Source organism: Peromyscus californicus, unplaced genomic scaffold (assembly GCF_007827085.1).
Source record: "Peromyscus californicus insignis strain IS unplaced genomic scaffold, ASM782708v3 Scaffold_8__1_contigs__length_139910024, whole genome shotgun sequence".
NCBI lineage: Eukaryota > Metazoa > Chordata > Mammalia > Rodentia > Cricetidae > Peromyscus > Peromyscus californicus.
The window spans coordinates 8,816,785-8,833,118 of NW_026294606.1; the positions used below are offsets into that span (position 1 = coordinate 8,816,785).

Genomic DNA, 16,334 nt, shown 5'->3' on the forward strand with positions numbered 1-16,334 from the left:
AGATACTTCTTAGATTCATTTTAGGAGAGATGGACAGAGAGAAAGCATACGGAAGTCATCCCCAGTGGGATAGGTCCCAGCAGAGGATGTAAGGAGTCGGTGAGGGAATCTTGCCACCTGACTGACTAGCAGCCAGAGTGCTTCTTTATTTACACAGAATTTAGTAAGCAGGGATACATCCATGATGTCCCAAAACATAGATCATATCATTTTTGGTTTAGGACATCTGTTTCACTTCCTCTTGTTCATGTTTTAGTTACCATTAATAAACTATGACAGAAGAGAGTTATCATTTCCAATAATTTTCCCTCAAGTTTTGACATCATTATCAACATTATCAATGATAACAGAGTTATCATTCTTACTCATTAACCCCATAGTCCAATTTTTAAGAATCTAGAGGCATATGACAGACTGTTCTCAGGCTAGTAGCTTTGGTTGCTTCAAGAACAGTAGACCAAAACAAAATCTTCAAGCCACCCTGGGCATTTTGCCATGTCCCAAGCAGTGTATTATTAACTCTTAGTGGTCAGTGTGCCCAGGAAAGATCCTCAGGCCAAAGCTGCTGCAGTTATTACTCAAATTCTGGCATCATACAATCAATGTTCACATTTATATCTTTATAGAACTTGTCTATATGTCTAATTCTGGCATTCTGTTGTTCCTTGGTCATATGACATTATAGTGGCTCTGCATGAATTAACTTTTCTAAGAGAAGGAGGTCCTGACATCTCATTTTTTTTTATTACCTTTCCACTCCATACTTTGCTCATCAATATGTCTCTATGTAGGGCAGAGTTGTATGTCACGTAATTGTCTGAGTGTACAGTGGGAAGAGGTTTATAATCTGAACTGTGGCCAACTCCTCTAGCCCACCAAATCTTGATGACCTTTTTGAGTTTACTTTGTTTTGAATATCTTGCTCCTGTGTAAGTACAGGGACAGATGTTTCAAGAATGTCTGATAGTCTCATGAAGAGGCCTGTTGCTTCTTTATGGGTCATAACCTCCAAGGTATAAAGAAGACCTTCAAGTAGATAAGGATATCTCCTTAAAAGCAGGGAGAGCCGGGCGGTGGTGGCGCACGCCTTTAATCCCAGCACTCGGGAGGCAGAGCCAGGCGGATCTCTGTGAGTTCGAGGCCAGCCTGGTCTCCAAAGCGAGTACCAGGAAAGGCGCAAAGCTACACAGAGAAACCCTGTCTCGAAAAACCAAAAAAAAAAAAAAAAAAAAAAAAAGCAGGGAGAATAGTATGTTCAGGACTGTCCTGGGGAAGCTTAAAAGCAGCATTCCTGGGAGAAGTCATTAATGATTCATTTGAAAAATTTCACCAATCCAATATCCTGAAATTGTACAAATATTAAAAGTGCCCCAAGTATGCAACAGGTGGAGATGAAAACCAAAAGTGGCATGGCAGCCATCATGTGGCTCAGTTTTGCTGGGTCTTTGTCAAGCAGCTGTGCTGGCTTTATGACTTGTGCCATTCCATTCAGCTATGGCTGTGCCAGGCCTGTATAACTTTAGTAAATGACTCAGTTCTCTTTCTGACTCCTTCAATTCTGTCCCAAGCATTCAAAGCTGCTGCATAGCACAGATGGTGTGGTCATCATATAGAGACTGTCTTTGTGCATCAGCATAACTGTACTCTCCGAGAAGTTGGTCTTGGGAGATTTCAATACCTCGAGCCCTACTTCATTGTTCAATGGTCCTAGCCTCTTCTTTACACCAGGTCCTCCACCAGGTTCCAGTATTTCTGTAACCAACTCTCTCTAGTCTTGTGGGACAATTCTGTTACTAGTTGACCATGAATTTAACATCTGCTTCACAAAAGGTGAATGCAGACTATATGAGACTATGGCGTCCTTAAATCTCCTCAAATCTAACATTTTCACAGGAATCCAGTCAGCTCTTACACAGCCTTGGGGATACCTGTCATTTGGCAGTTGTCTCTGTAAGGTGACTGGATAAATTAAGGTTGGTTGTTTGATAACCTTAGGCATTTCCTCTCTAATTTTATAATGTAATGGTGAGCTGGGCGGTGGTGGCGCACGCCTTTAATCCCAGCACTTGGGAGGCAGAGCCAGGCGGATCTCTGTGAGTTCGAGGCCAGCCTGGGCTACCAAGTGAGTTCCAGGAAAGGCTCAAAGCTACACAAGGAAACCCTGTCTCAAAAAAAAAAAAAAAAAATGTAATGGTGATATTGGTTCTCTTTTATTTCTCTCTCTGTGTCTGAACATCTCTATTATCTGCTTTAATACGTTTTTCTAAGACTTGTAAGTGATCAGTCAAATTGCATTATTTTCTTTAGTACTTAGTTGTAGGGCTTGCATATTATCAGTAATAACCCTTTCTAAGGCCTGTATCTTGGCACTCATATCAAACAAGTCTTTTAGGGATAAAACAAGAATTATCTAACCAATATTTATAATTGACATTATGTAAGTCCCATCTAAATTAATTATCCCCTCATTTGTTCCATTTTTAAGCCATCCATTGTGTAATCATACAGGACCTAACTCCCTCCATCATAATAGTGTTTCCCATTTTTTGACATGGGGAAAAAACCTCTCTCTCTCTCTCTCTTTTTTTTTTTAAAGATTTATTTATTATGTATACAGCATTCTGTCTGCATATACACCTGCAGGCCAGAAGAGGGCACCAGATCTCATTACAGATGGTTGTGAGGCACCATGTGGGTGCTGGGAATTGAACTCAGGACCTCTGGAAGAGCAGCCAGTGCTCTTAACCTCTGAGCCATCTCTCCAGCCCATCTCTCTCTCTCTTTTTTAACTAATTCCCCCTCTTAAAAATTCCCAATTGTCTCAGCCGGGCGGTGGTGGCGCATGCCTTTAATCCCAGCACTCGGGAGGCAGAGGCAGGTGGATCTTTGTGAGTTCGAGGCCAGCCTGGTCTACAGAGCAAGATCCAGGAAAAGGCACCAAAACTACACGAGAAACCCTGTCTCAAAAAACCAAAAAAAATAAAAAAAAAAAATTCCCAATTGTCTCACCAAATCTGCTGCTGCTGATGGTGAAATGTGAGGCTGGCTGCCTCTGTATAGCACATCTGAGCAGAGAACAAATGCAGTATACAGTCTTTCTGAGGACAGCTGCAGCTGCTAACGTGTAGCTGTAAGCTGAGTGTGTGTGGCAGTTGCAACAATAGTACGTGTCAAGGAAGCTCCAGTGGGTGTCAAGGCAGCTTCCTAGTGTGGCAGCAGCCCGAGGAGGGGTCCAGGGGAAGCCCACAACCTACAGGGAGAGGAAGAAACACATGTGGTGGGAACTGCCTGAAGGCAGACCTGGCCGGTGGTGAGGGGCTAACTCCAGCGGTGTTCAAAGCCCAGGCACCTGTGGAGTTTGGAGCTTGTGGAGATTACTGTAGACAGGCTGCGGCAGGAAAATCCCAGACTTGCTCATAGGGCTTGGGGAAGAAAGGGAAAGTCTGCCATTGGTGTGGTGACTTTGCCGGGTGCAGTTCCTGAGTGCAGCTCTGGCATGTGAAGGTGGCTGCAAAATCACTGGCAAGCAGCTAAATTGTGAATTCATGCCCCAAAAGTTGGACGCCAAATGAAGAGTAAACCTAATTCACCTTATCAATAAAAACCAGGAGTCAGATATTGTGGTAAAAACTTGAAAGATCAGAGAAGCAGGGGAGCAGCCACAGTCACTTCCTACCTCTCTCGTTTTTGACCAAAAAGGCTGAGATTCTCTCTCTGCCTCGCCTTACCACTTCCTGTCTCCTCTCTGTACAGACTTACAGACCTCTATGGTTAACTAGTGGCTAGCTCCACCCTCTGACTCCAAACAAGCTTTATTTGTCAGAACACAAACAATATATTACACAATACTATATAGCCTATGATTTTCTTTGATAAATTTTTCCAATACCTTTTCCAGGAACATATCTCATTTTTGTTTTTGTTTTTGTTTTTTTGAGACAGGGTTTCTTTGTGTAGCTTTGCACCTTTCCTGAAACTCACTCTGTAGCCCAGGCTGGCCTCTAACTCACAGAGATCCACCTGCCTCTGCCTCCCAAGTGCTGGGATTAAAGGCATGTGCCACCATCGCCCGGTGTTCTCATTTTTAACATCATTTCATAAGCTGTTTCTGAAATTGTAGGAATATTAATTTGAGCTTCCCATTGTAACAAAGCTCTCACCCATAAATTAATGATTCTATCAGGCACATAAGGCTTTAATATCCCTATTTGCACTTCAGACCCTATACATTTAATTCACTCTATACTTTGTTTTACTTGAGATAATGTTCAAATGCCTAAAAATTGAGTGGAGATTTTTTGTAAAGGCCAGTTAGAATTTTAAGATTTTTGAGAAATTATACATGCATCATCAGCTTTAGTGTCTAAGTAGGCCTGAAATCTCAATTCCACTTACTTGTAATTTCAGCTTTGGCCTTTCATCATTGTAAGAGTTTGTCAAAATATTTCTTTCCAGTACTTTCAAAACCTCTTGTCCTACATATTGGAGCTGCTTTACCTTTAAAATATGGGAGTATTGGTGAAATTATTAAGGCCACTCCACGTAGTTAAAAGGGAGGTTTATTAGTGGTATAACTTACAAATGAAGGGATAGGTAGCGCAGTCCGGTGGTGTTCTCTGGAGAACTCTGCTCGGTCTACCTCTAGCATCCAGGGTCCAGGAACCAAGAGAGTGGGGCCCATCTGGATCTTCAGGGCCCTCTCTTGGCCCCGCCTTATAGGCGTGACAGTTACTGAAGCCTCAATGGGGGTTGGAACTTCCAGATCAAAGCTGGAATGGCTACCCACTACATAGGAGCAATGACAATTGAGCAATTATATTACCAGCTTTTATCTGTATAGTCTTTTTTACATAAGCCATCTATAAAAGTATTAAAAACAACCTGTATAGGATTTTAAGAGGGAACTTTAGGCAATACTTGTGGAGTATGTTTATAAAAATTTAAAAGGAGCATCCTTTTTATAGATCCCAAGTAACATGTTAATGCAACTTGCCAATTATTAACAGTGTGGATCAAAAAATTTACCTGTATTTTAGTTCATGGAAAAATAATTTTTGTAGGCTCTCTATCAGTACGAGATTATTTTTTATGAGCTTTCACCTTAGTAGCCACATTATTTAATAAATTAGTAACCCACTGTTTCAGGTGCTATATTTTTATAGAATTTAACCAACCTGTCCCTGAAAGAACTGCCAGGCAGAGTGTAGCCAGAGAGAGAGCTCTGAGTTTCAGCTATCCTCAATTTCTTTCTTTCTTTTTTTTTTGGGGGGGGGGGGGGGAGAACCTTTTTTCTTCCTCTATTTCCATTGGGAAGTGGCTTTTTTCTTTCCTTTGTTTTTCGTTTATGGGGCCTGTGTGGGAGACCAGCTCCACCTTTTCCAGGGTTCCTATGAGGAGCATAGAGGAATAAGAAAATATTAGATAGAAAGTGGAGGGGTTGGGGATTTAGCTCAGTGGTAGAGCACTTGCCTAGCAAGCGCAAGGCCCTGGGTTCGATCCTCAGCTCAAAAAAAAAAAAAAAAAAAAAAAAGGAAGTGGAGAGGAGACAGACAGAAAGACAGGATAGCTTTGAGAGGACCTGGATCAAAATCCACACACCCCCCCACCCCGTCTCTTCGTCTCTTCAAAAGGGCTTTTTATAACAATGCCAAAGGGCGGGGCAAAAGACCTCCCCCTAGAAAGATCAAAGCACACCACACAGCCAAGAGTAGACCCTTCCAAACACATGGTAACTACACTTTTGGGAAGCAGAAGCCAGAGAATCAAAGCAAGTTGGAGGCCAGTCTGGTCTACAAAGTGAATTCCTGGCCAAGGCAGCTACTAAATGAGACACTGTTTCAATAACCAGAACTGGGTCAGGTGACATAGCGCAGTGGATAAACGCACTCGTCATCAAGCCTGATAGTCCTAAGGTCCACATCGCAAGGGAAGGACTGATTCCCAAAAGTTGTCCTCTGACTTCTACATACACTCAGCGATGCAGAGACACCACACACACACACACACACACACACACACACACACACACACACACACACACACACACTATTGAAACAATAAAATAACATAAATAAAATATAGTAATTTTAAAAATTTGATTTACTTCTTGGTAGTTAAAGTTCCAGATTCAGTTCTGGATGATACCAATATAAATTCCATATCTAACTACCAGAAAGTTTCAAAGTTCCACTGGCCAAGGCATAAGACAGATAGCATTTGAAACTTAAAAAAAAAATGTTTGTTCCATGTGCCTGTATTTTTCTCCCCCACAAAAATGGGTGGAGATGACATTTTTACAATTAAATGCTTAACTGTTAAATATTTCAAATTCTCCTTTGTGTGTCCTTAAAATCCTCTCCTGCAAATACCACTTAAAAAAAAAATACTGCCTTAGTAAGTGCCCTAATCATTTCATCCTTGTCACACTGGTCGTAATTATGTATTTAAGTGACCACCTTTCCCACTAGACTCAAGAAGGATCTGGGTCTGGGTCCTGCAGAACGCGGGACTCCCAGTGGATGACACATTTCAAGTGAAGACGCACGTTCCTTTGGTGTCTTTTGCCTCAGGCTGACCACGAGCCCATCGGCTGTGCCTGGATGATATCTAGCAACCTTACGTAGTCATTTTGCAGCCTCCTTATTTCTCCGTTGCAAAATGGGAATAATTCGTACCTGTCTCCAAGTGCTGTAGGGAGGAGCCAGGCGATGAGTGTGAAAGTATCGCAGCAGAGATTAGTTAATTCACTCATCATTTAAGGGACAATGAAGCTACTAGGCCCGCTATTACAGTGCCACACGTGTTTCTCCGGCAGGTCGTGGCCTTTCCGACGTGTGCTTAGGACAGGACCTCGCCTCTGGGCTGGTCTCCCGCGGAACGCAGGGTGGTGGCCTTATTAAAAATGGCGCAGGAGGCTTCGGAGGCGAGTGCGGCGGCGCGGACTCAGCGTGCCCTCTGACCTGTTGGCAGCGGGCGGGGAGGGGTGCCGGGTGCCGCCATATTGGCTGTTGTCCTGTGAGGGGAGCGGCGGTGGCAGCGGCGGCGGCGGCGGCGCGAGGGGAACCAGCGAGCAGGGGAGCGGCGCGAGAGGCAGCATGACGCGGAGGCGGAGCAGGCCGAGCGGCGGCGCGGGCCGGCGGGAGCGGGCGCGGGCCGCGGGGCTGCAGAAGCCCCAGGCGCCCGAGCCGCAGCCGCCGCCAAGCCTGGAAGCGGGAGCGGGTGCGGGGCCCCCGGAGGCGCCTGCGGAGCCGGATCGCGACAGCCCCAGGGAGGAGGACGAGCCCAAACTGGCTCCAGGCCCTCAGGTAGGAACGAGCAAGACGACTCCGACTGCTCGACTGCTTTCACCTCCCCGGAGCGGGAGCGGGAGTGGGGCGGGATTGGGCATGGTCATGCTATCCGGCTGGGGCCAGATCCCAAGTCCGGAGCAGCTTTCTACCCCCTTGCCGGGAGTGGAGGCTGGACCCCTCTCGAAAGCCAAAGCTCAGCCACCCCTCTTGCGACCCTTCTAAAGCTATCCGTTCAACCCCTACTCCGGAGCTAAATGTTCTGGCCATTCGGGTCACTGGGACTGGCTTAGGTCCTGAAACCACAGCTTAGTTCTCTGCCCTCCACTTACTTCCCTTTGGACCCACCTGATTCCCCCGGCCCCTAAAAGATCATCTCTGGGCATTGGAACCTGCAAGGCTGCAGCCTCTGTGCGCCCCCTCCCCCCGGCCCCCAGCAGTTTCATTCCTTTCCCAGCACTGTCTGCAGCCGCTACCCTCACCAGCTGTACTTCTGCATCTGCCTTCTGGGACCTCCCTCCCTTCCCCACCCAGCAGAACAGTTGGAGCAAACAGGCAGGCTGCCCCAAAGACTGTTGGAACAACTCCACTGAGGAGGAAACCCTTGTTCTCCTCCCTACCTCCGGTCCCATAAGGCGTCCCCGACTCTCCGCCCCGACCCCCGCTCTCCCCCTAGTTTGCTGAATCCTGTGAGAGTAAGAGTATACGGGAGGATTCTTGAAAGCTTCCAGCTTGCCACCTGGAAGGTCACTTTCTTCTGAGCAGGAGAGAACAGGAGAGGTGGGGTGGCGTGGGCCACAGTTGCTCAGGGAGGGTTGTGGCACCCGGGGCTGGGTGGCTTGCCCTAAGCTTGCTCTGACAAAAGAGTTTTGAGTTGGTTTTTTGGCTGAGCCTGCCAAGGAAGGCAGGCCCCTGCAGGAGTCTTGGAGGGTCGGATGCAGCGCCCGGATGAGGATGAGGCGTGGCGGAAGATGCGTTTGGCTCTGCAGACACTGACTGCATCGGGCAGCAGGGGACTCTGGGAGGCTGGTGCAGCCTGAAGGCATGGCTCTTGACAGCCTTCTAGTAGAATCTCTGGAATTGTGCATGTGAGTGGGGATGCCATTTGGGGTACCATTCCTGGAAAGCTTTCCCTGACCTCCCCAGTTACACCAAGTGCCCCCTCTGTGCCCACAGCCCTCCTTGCTTCCCTCTGGTGGCACCAGTCCTTCTGTGATGAAACTTGTTGATGTGTCTGACCCAAGCACTGAACTGTAAACACAAGGGACTCGGAGGAGCCATTTTTGTGATCCTCCAGACCTATTCCAGGCTTTGCCTTTCCAGAATAGAGCTAAGTAGGTAAATGAGAAAGAGAACGAGTTGCTCAGAACCTGTGCTTATCGTAACCCAGTTTTGATGCTGGTCTCCTTTGTTTCTCTAGTCATGGTGAGAAGATTTTTAATTAGTGAAATTGTCACAAATTCTTGAATGTTAGAAGCCTCCCCATCGTCCTGCCTTGTAGCCTAGGCTGTGAGAAGTTTCAAATAAGACTTACAAAGAGTCTTCTACTTCTGCTGGGTCTAGCTTTCAGCCAAAGGCCACCTCCCCTTCTAACCTATTTTGACCACCCCCCACCATGAGTGTTGTCATCTAGAAGAGAGAGCCATGGAGCTGTCTGTTGTCCTCTTTGTTTCCCATCAGACATACAGTACTCTAGGCTACCTGCCACAGAGAGAGGCCAGAAAGTTGGGATGGTGTCTTAACATCCAGTTTTATTGAAATACAACTCTCCCCAAAATTATAGCTTTCATTAATTCTTCTGATCCAAGTGTTTCTAGATTCTTACCTACTCTATTGCTTGACCTAAGAATTCATTCCTTTATTCCTGCCAGGCGACTGACATGCCTTATTTCTAACCTTTCCACCTTTCATGTATTTCTCCTCAGCATCTAGCACTAGTACTGTGCATAACCACAGATACAGTTCTTTGTCTGCTTTTTTATATAGGTTCTAGGATGCAAGAGCCTTGTCAGATCCCTGTTCCTAGTGATTAACAAATATCAGTAAACAAACTAGAGGTATAACTACAGTTACTGTGTTTTTCAGATAGAGAAACAGAAACCTACAGCATTTAAATATTTACATAAATGATTCCCACTTATAAAGTAAAAATCCAATCAGATAAAAATTCACTCTTACATACTCAAGGGAACTGAAACACCAGCAAACTCTGATTTTGCCCCACTTTTTGCTGTGGGTAGAGGTGAGATTCAAGAAACAGCCTTTTGTGCCCTGGTCAAAAGTACCTGATGTCCGAGTAGAGGTTGGCCATTGCTTCTTTGTTCACTGTCATGCCTTTCTTAAGGGTCTTGGTTCCTAACCCCACTCACTCAGTTCTGTCTGGGTGTAGAGTGGATAAGGAAGGTGAAATTCAATGTTAATGTTACCTGTTGAACCAAGTCCATGGGTGACAAATGAGACCACTTCCAGTCCATAGACTTATTCTAAGGTCCCAAACTCATACACTGTTTTATTTTTGTTTTTAATCTTAATGTAAGCTGATATTCTGAAGCAAATATGTGGCATGGTGTGGTGATTTGTGCCTGTGATCCTAGCACTTGGGAGGTTGAGATAGGATAGCTTTGAATCAAAGCCAGTTTGAGCTACACAGCAAGTTGCAGGCCAGCCTAGGCTACATCTCCTGTTTCCATAGCAATAGGGAAAAGATTTTTCATACTTGCATTTGTTCTTCTTAAAACCCTAAAGTCTTGGTGACGCTGAACCCACGTCTCCAAGCAGTCATCTATGGTGTCTAAGCAATGTGCTTCCCTTAGGCAGCCTGTGCTCCAGCCTCTTGGTTCTTTCCATGCCTCTTTGTTCATTTCCATAGCCTACACTTTTAGATACAAGCCCTTAAGGTTATTGGGGATCCCAAAAATCCTTTCAGTTGTTCTAGCCCCTAAATCTGGCCTAGTCACCCAAACTCTCCAACCCTCTTTTACTTCAAGATAAAGCTTAAACAGGTGCTGCCTTACTAGCAAAGGATGGTAGTAAGGTAGAGGCAGGTCAACTCAGAAAACCTGAAAGCAGTGCAAAGGAGACCGTGAAAACTAATTCACTGACTTGGGTTGAACTCCCCACTTTTCCTCCTGCTCTGTGTCTCAGAGCTGGTTTCTTTCCCTGTTTGAGCCCCATCAATAAGAGACTGTGAAGCAGCCTAGTATGCAGAGTCTCTTCTGGGTGGCAGGAGCAGTGTTGAGTGGCCACAGCCAGCCTTACCACTACTCTACCAGCTGATTGTAGTCTCACACCATTCAGCTGGTAACCTGTGTGTGCACTTAGCACCCAGGAGGCTTGCTAAGGAAGCTGGGGTGGGTGGCAATGAGCTCATCCTTTCCTTTCCCTCTTGTCTCTCTACAGCACCCCCTGGGACAGACCAGTTTAGTGTAAAGGGCCTCCAGAGACCCGGTTCTTCCACTGCTCAGAGTAAATCTGTTCTCTTGAGGAACTGGCCAAGGTGATCAGTCAGTATCTTTATTGAAAGCATTTCGTTATGTTTAACTCACTCAAAAAGCTTCAAAATGATCTCTGTAACCAGGGCTTTTGTTTGAGGTACACAGAAGGCCAAGGTGGTTCCTATCTTTAGAGACAACCCTGCTGATTCAGGCCTGCACCACTTTCATGGCCAGTGGGAGGAAATGATGTGAAGGGGCAACCCTGCCACATAGTTCTTTGTAAGCCAGAAAAGACTCTCAGTGCAAAACTGCCAATGACCTTTGAAGATAAAGACTTGCCCACCCAGTTTTTTTAAAAAAATTAATTTCCTTAAACTGTCTCAGAGTTATTAGCTTAATGTCTGATAATAGATGGATGATTAAAGTCATAACACCTTCACTTACTGTATCTAGAGTTTTTTAGAGCAGGGACCATTTTAATTAAGTCACGTTAGGTATGTATTATGCATGATCTTTATTGCTCAATACATGACTGTCGCATACCTCACAATGCCAGACTCACTGGTACTTTTTTAGGCCAGCTATGGCACACACACTGTCATACCCAGTAACCCTCTTGCCTAGCATTCATTTATTCTGCCAACACTAAGTGACCCCACAGTGCCAGGCTCTGGACTAGTTGCAAATTCAGAAGTGAATGAACCCTGGCTCCTGTCTTCAAGGAGCTTGTACTGTACAGCATATATGTATAGTAACTGCAGTAGTACCAGAGGAAGGCACAGTGTTAGCTGCCTTTGAACAAAGGTTCAAATCCTGCATCCTTTTGAGTGGCCTTTGGAAGTGTTTTGGCCTCTTGGTTTGTTTACTGCTTTATGAAATGACAGTAAACTCAGGCTTACTGGGTTAATGTTAGGGACCAACAGTTCCTCCCGGCAAGCACTTAGCACAGTTGCAGCTATAATTGTAGGTGCTTGCTGCTTAGGATGGTAATCCAGGGAAAGTTGAGACAGAGACGGTCTTCAGAGCCTCGTCTTTATGGTCGAATATTTCCAGAAAGTAAGGTGGAGAAAGGAAGGAGTTAGAGCAGTGGTTCTCAACTTTTCTAATGCTACAACCCTTTGGTACAGTTCCTCATGTTGAAGTGATCCCCAACCATAAAATTATTTTTGTTGCTACTTCATAACTAATTTCGCTAGTTATGAATCATAATGTAAATATCTGATATCTAAGATATCTGATATTCGAACCCTAGAAAGGGATTCTCCCCCACCAAAGGGGTTGCAACCCATGAGTTGAGAACCACTGGTCTGCAAGGGAGGTGAGCACTGCCTGGACTCGTTTGGAGAGCAGGGAAAAGCCAGCTGATGTTCCACTTCAAGTTGACAGTGAGGAGTCAGTGAAGTTAAGTAGGAAAACAAACTAGATGTGGTAAACCCTCCGCGATGCTGTGTGAGGAAGTAATTCTCTGTGGGAGAGGCAGCCGGGATTGCTCTCTCTAGTCCCTGTCTCCCTCACTCTAGCCTAACTAATGGCCAGATCCTTTGTTCTTTGTTCAACTCCATCCCAGATCTACCCAGCTAGGGCTAGAGCCCACCCAGGATCCATTTTTGGATGTTGTAGGAGATTCTGAGTGTGGCTGGATCTGGGAGCTGCTAAATTGAGGAAGCCTAGCATTGTGGGAGTTTTTGTTTTGTTTTTTAAGGGGCTGGAGGCTTGAGAATATAGCTCAATGATAGAAAACTTGCCTAAGGTTTAAGGCTTTGGGTTTGATTCCTCACATCACTTTAAAAAACTAAAACAGGAGCTGGAGAGTTGGCTCAGGGGTTAAGAACACTTGCTGCTCTTCTAGAGGACCTGGGTTCAGTTCCCAGCACCCACATGGTGGCTCACAACTGTTCGTTAACACCAGTTCCAGGGGAATCCAACACCTTTTTTTGTCTTGCATGGGCACTAGATATGAATGTGGTGCATAGACACACATGCAGGCAAAACATTTATACACACACAAAACAAACCCTGCCTTCCTCCATTTCTTCAGTTGTTGACTTGTTAATAATATTCATCTGCTAGTCTTCTGTTGTGCCTCTGCTGAATGATTGGAATACAGTGATTCTTGGAACACTGTGTCTGTCCTTCCCATGGTATTGTAGAGATAACAGGTTTAAACAATTAAGATATGTGAGATAGGTCCATGCATGGTGATGCATGCCTGTAATTCCAGTATTTGAGGCAGAGGCAGGTGGATTTCTGTGAGTTTGAGAACAGCCAGGGCTATATAATAAGATCCTGCTTTTTGGTTTGTTTGTTTGTTTGTTTAAGATAATAGATCACCTCTATTTTAGAGAAATGTGAAAGAGCATAGGGCAGTCTAAAACGAAGCCCCGTTCATTCTGACAATGCACTTGGAGAATTTGACACCTGGTTGAGTCTTTAGAAAAAAGAGAAGAGGCAGTGCATATATAACTGGGGAAGGGAGTATTTAATGGTCCTTCAAGGGCAGGTAAGAACTAAGGAAAGGCAAGCTTGTATACTAGGAAGGGTCTGAGTTTGCGCCTTTGTGTCTCCTCATTGATCACATTAGATAACCAATAGCTGAGTAGCAGGAGGGACATGCTGCAGTTTCATAAACTGTCCGTTTCCCTTACCCTCTAGCCAAAGCTCTTGGCTCCCTTTTTGACCCCTCTCCCCTTAGAATCAAAGAAGTAGGTATTTCTATTCTGAAAAGGGGTGTGGGGAAACTAAGGCAGGAAAAGGGGCCAGAGGCACTGTAAACACTGAAGATCTTTATCAGGAAATGAGGCCATGTTGTATGACATGGGGGTTCAGAGATGCCTTGAAGGTCACTGTTTAGTCCTCTGTCCTGTGCTTCAAGTAATAAATTTGGTTTGGGCAAGTCTCACTTAGTAAGTTTCCCTATCATTTCTTCCAGGGCAGAAGAGGAAAGAAACTAACGGGTATTGAGCACCTACTGTGTGCCAGACCCAGGCCAGGTACTTTACATAATTTATTTCCTTCTGTCCTCACAACTCTGTGAAGTATGGTGTTATTCCCATTTCATAAATCGAGAAACCTGAGACTCAGAGAATTTGAGTAATGCTCCAAAATACGGAAAATGGCCGAACAACGATTTGAACTTAGAACCATGTCTCCAAAGTTCATGCTCTTTTCCCTGTGAGAAACCTGTCTTGGAGTTAAGGGTAGTAAAACAGAGGTTGGCCCAGGGATTCGGTTAAGTGAGCAGCTCGGGCCTTCTCTTGGCTACTTGTTTTGAAGCAGATTGAGTGGATTGGATAGGCTTGTGGGGTCATTAGGATCAGCAGCCTCACTGCATTGTCCTTACTCAGCTTGTAACCCAAAGAAGACTCTCTACCATTTGGCCTTATAAAGTAAAGCCGTTGTCTGCCTCCTGGAAGGGCCACATCTGAGGAAGAATTGCAGTAAAAGTTCCAAACCACTGAGGTGGGGTTTGGTCAGCTTCCAGAGCATTAACTGCAGCTCTGATTTCTAGAATTCTCAGAGTCTTAGCTCTGGTTGCCTTCTTATCAGAGCCATGCCTTCAGCATAACATTTCAGGAAAGGGACTAGTTTTGCTGTTTTAAATTCTATTCTTGATGTTAAGTAGCTGAGCCAATGAGCCAAAAGGGCATTAAAATTCCATTTATTTAACGCCTGCTATGTGACAGGCAACAAGCCATATGTGATTTCTGAACATCTGCTCCAGAGAGCTCCATTCTGCCAGGAATATGGCACGGTGTGACAGGTGCTATACTAGAATTACCTTGGCTTAGTACACAGAGTTTCCTTGACCTTTGACTAGGGTCTTATGGGATGCTAGGATTTTACTAAGGGGTTTCCCAGCGTGTAGCATGGTAGTTGACATAAGAAAGTTTAGCTCTTGTTGTCACCTACTTTGCCTTGGTGTCAGGGAAGCTTTTGGAGTTTGGTATCTTGAGAGGAGAGTACTCTCATGGGCTATTTCAGAATAGGATTTGGAACCTGTTGCAGGGCAGCTGGCTAGATACAGCGTGTGTCTTGGGAAATCTGGTGCAAACACACATGAACTCTTGGGACTGGGAGGAACCCTTAGGAGAATGAGACTAGGCTAAATGCTGAAAGTCAGTCCAATTCAGAACAGATCTTGGCACCTGTCTGGCGTGGTGGTCAGGGTTATTCTCTGACACTTGCCAAACTGTGGACAGAAGGCCAGTGTGAAAAATTGAGTTGTGCCCCAAAAACTGTCCAGATACACCACAAACCATATAATTAGTAATAAGGATTATTGACTAGAACATAGTAGGTCCTAGGTTTGATCTCCAGGATTGGAAAAAAAAGACTAATAATATTTAATAAGTTACCACATTAACATAAATTGCAATTTTTATTAAAAATAATTATTTGGGGGCCAGTGAGATGGCCCAGCAGGTAAAGGCATTTACTGCTAAGCCTGAGGACCTGAGTTCAATCCCCGGGATCTACAGGGTAGAAGGAGAGGAAGCCTCATGGAAGTTGTCCTCTGATGCTCACACACATAATACAGTGTATGTGCCATTTAAAAATAATAGTTATGTATATTTAATTTTATACATTGAATAGAAAAGTGTTCCTGTTTTCAGTTTTGCAAATTTTTTAATAAAGAAAAGCTGGGGAAGGAGGCTTGCTATGTAAGTGTGAGAATCAGAGTTTGTATCTTCAGCACTCAAATAAAAAGCTACTGTGGCCGGGCGGTGGTGGCGCACGCCTTTAATCCCAGCACTCGGGAGGCAGAGGCAGGCGGATCTCTGTGAGTTCGAGGCCAGCCTGGGCTACCAAGTGAGTCCCAGGAAAGGCGCAAAGCTACACAGAGAAACCCTGTCTCGAAAAACCGAAAAAAAAAAAAAAAAAGCTACTGTGGTCATATATACCTGTAACCCCAACACAGAGCTGGAGGTGGGTATTTGTGAAGACAAGGATTGCTGAAGCTTCCTGGCCCACCAGCCAGCCTAGCCAGAAATGACAAGCTCCAGGTTCAGTGAGAGACCTGAGCTCAAGGAAATAAGTCAGAGAGAGTGGTCCATGGTTTCGCACGCACGCACGCACGCACGTACGCACGTACGCACGCACGTATGAAATAAAGCTGGACTCTCAGGTTGGAGATGTAGTTCAGGTGGTAGAGGGCTTGCTCAGCCTGCACAAAGCCATGAGTTCAGTGTTGAAGACTTTGTATTCATTTTTTATTAAAAACCTATTGTTGGAACCCAGCATGGTTGTACATACCTTTAATTGAAGAGGCAGGAGGATCTCTGATTTTGAGGCCAGTCTGGTCTACATAGTGAGTCCTAGGGCAGCCAAAGCTACATAGTAAGACCCTGTCTCCAAACAAAAGTAAAAATAATAATAATAATAATAATCTGAGCCTGGTGGTGGTGGTGGTGCAGCACACCTTTAATCCCAGCACTCAGGAGGCAGAGGCAGGTGGATCTCTGTGAGTTCAAGGTCAGCCTGGTCTACAGAGTGAGTTCTAGGACAGCCAGGGCTGTTAACACAGAGAAACCTTGTCTCAAAAAACCAAAAAGAAAAAAAAGAAATGAATAAAATCTGTTGTGCATTTATATTTCAGATAGATCTTTACCAATGT

General features: G+C 45.0%; 1 protein-coding gene across 10 annotated transcripts in view; it reads left to right on the plus strand.

Annotated features, from left to right (window-relative positions):
* Positions 1–7,079: 7,079 nt before the first annotated feature.
* Positions 7,080–16,334, plus strand: part of Fam193b (family with sequence similarity 193 member B) — a 34,798-nt gene continuing 25,543 nt past the window's right edge. For 4 of the 10 annotated variants that reach the window (XM_052727575.1, XM_052727577.1, XM_052727584.1 and 1 more), the window contains exon 1: positions 7,080–7,304. In XM_052727575.1, coding sequence (XP_052583535.1) covers positions 7,095–7,304 — 210 coding nt within the window. In that variant the 5' untranslated portion in view covers positions 7,080–7,094. Of the gene's footprint in view, positions 7,305–7,508; positions 8,375–10,685; positions 10,783–13,649; positions 13,711–16,334 lie in introns of those variants that run through there. The other 6 variants (XM_052727580.1, XM_052727582.1, XM_052727581.1 and 3 more) reach the window with 5 other exon arrangements.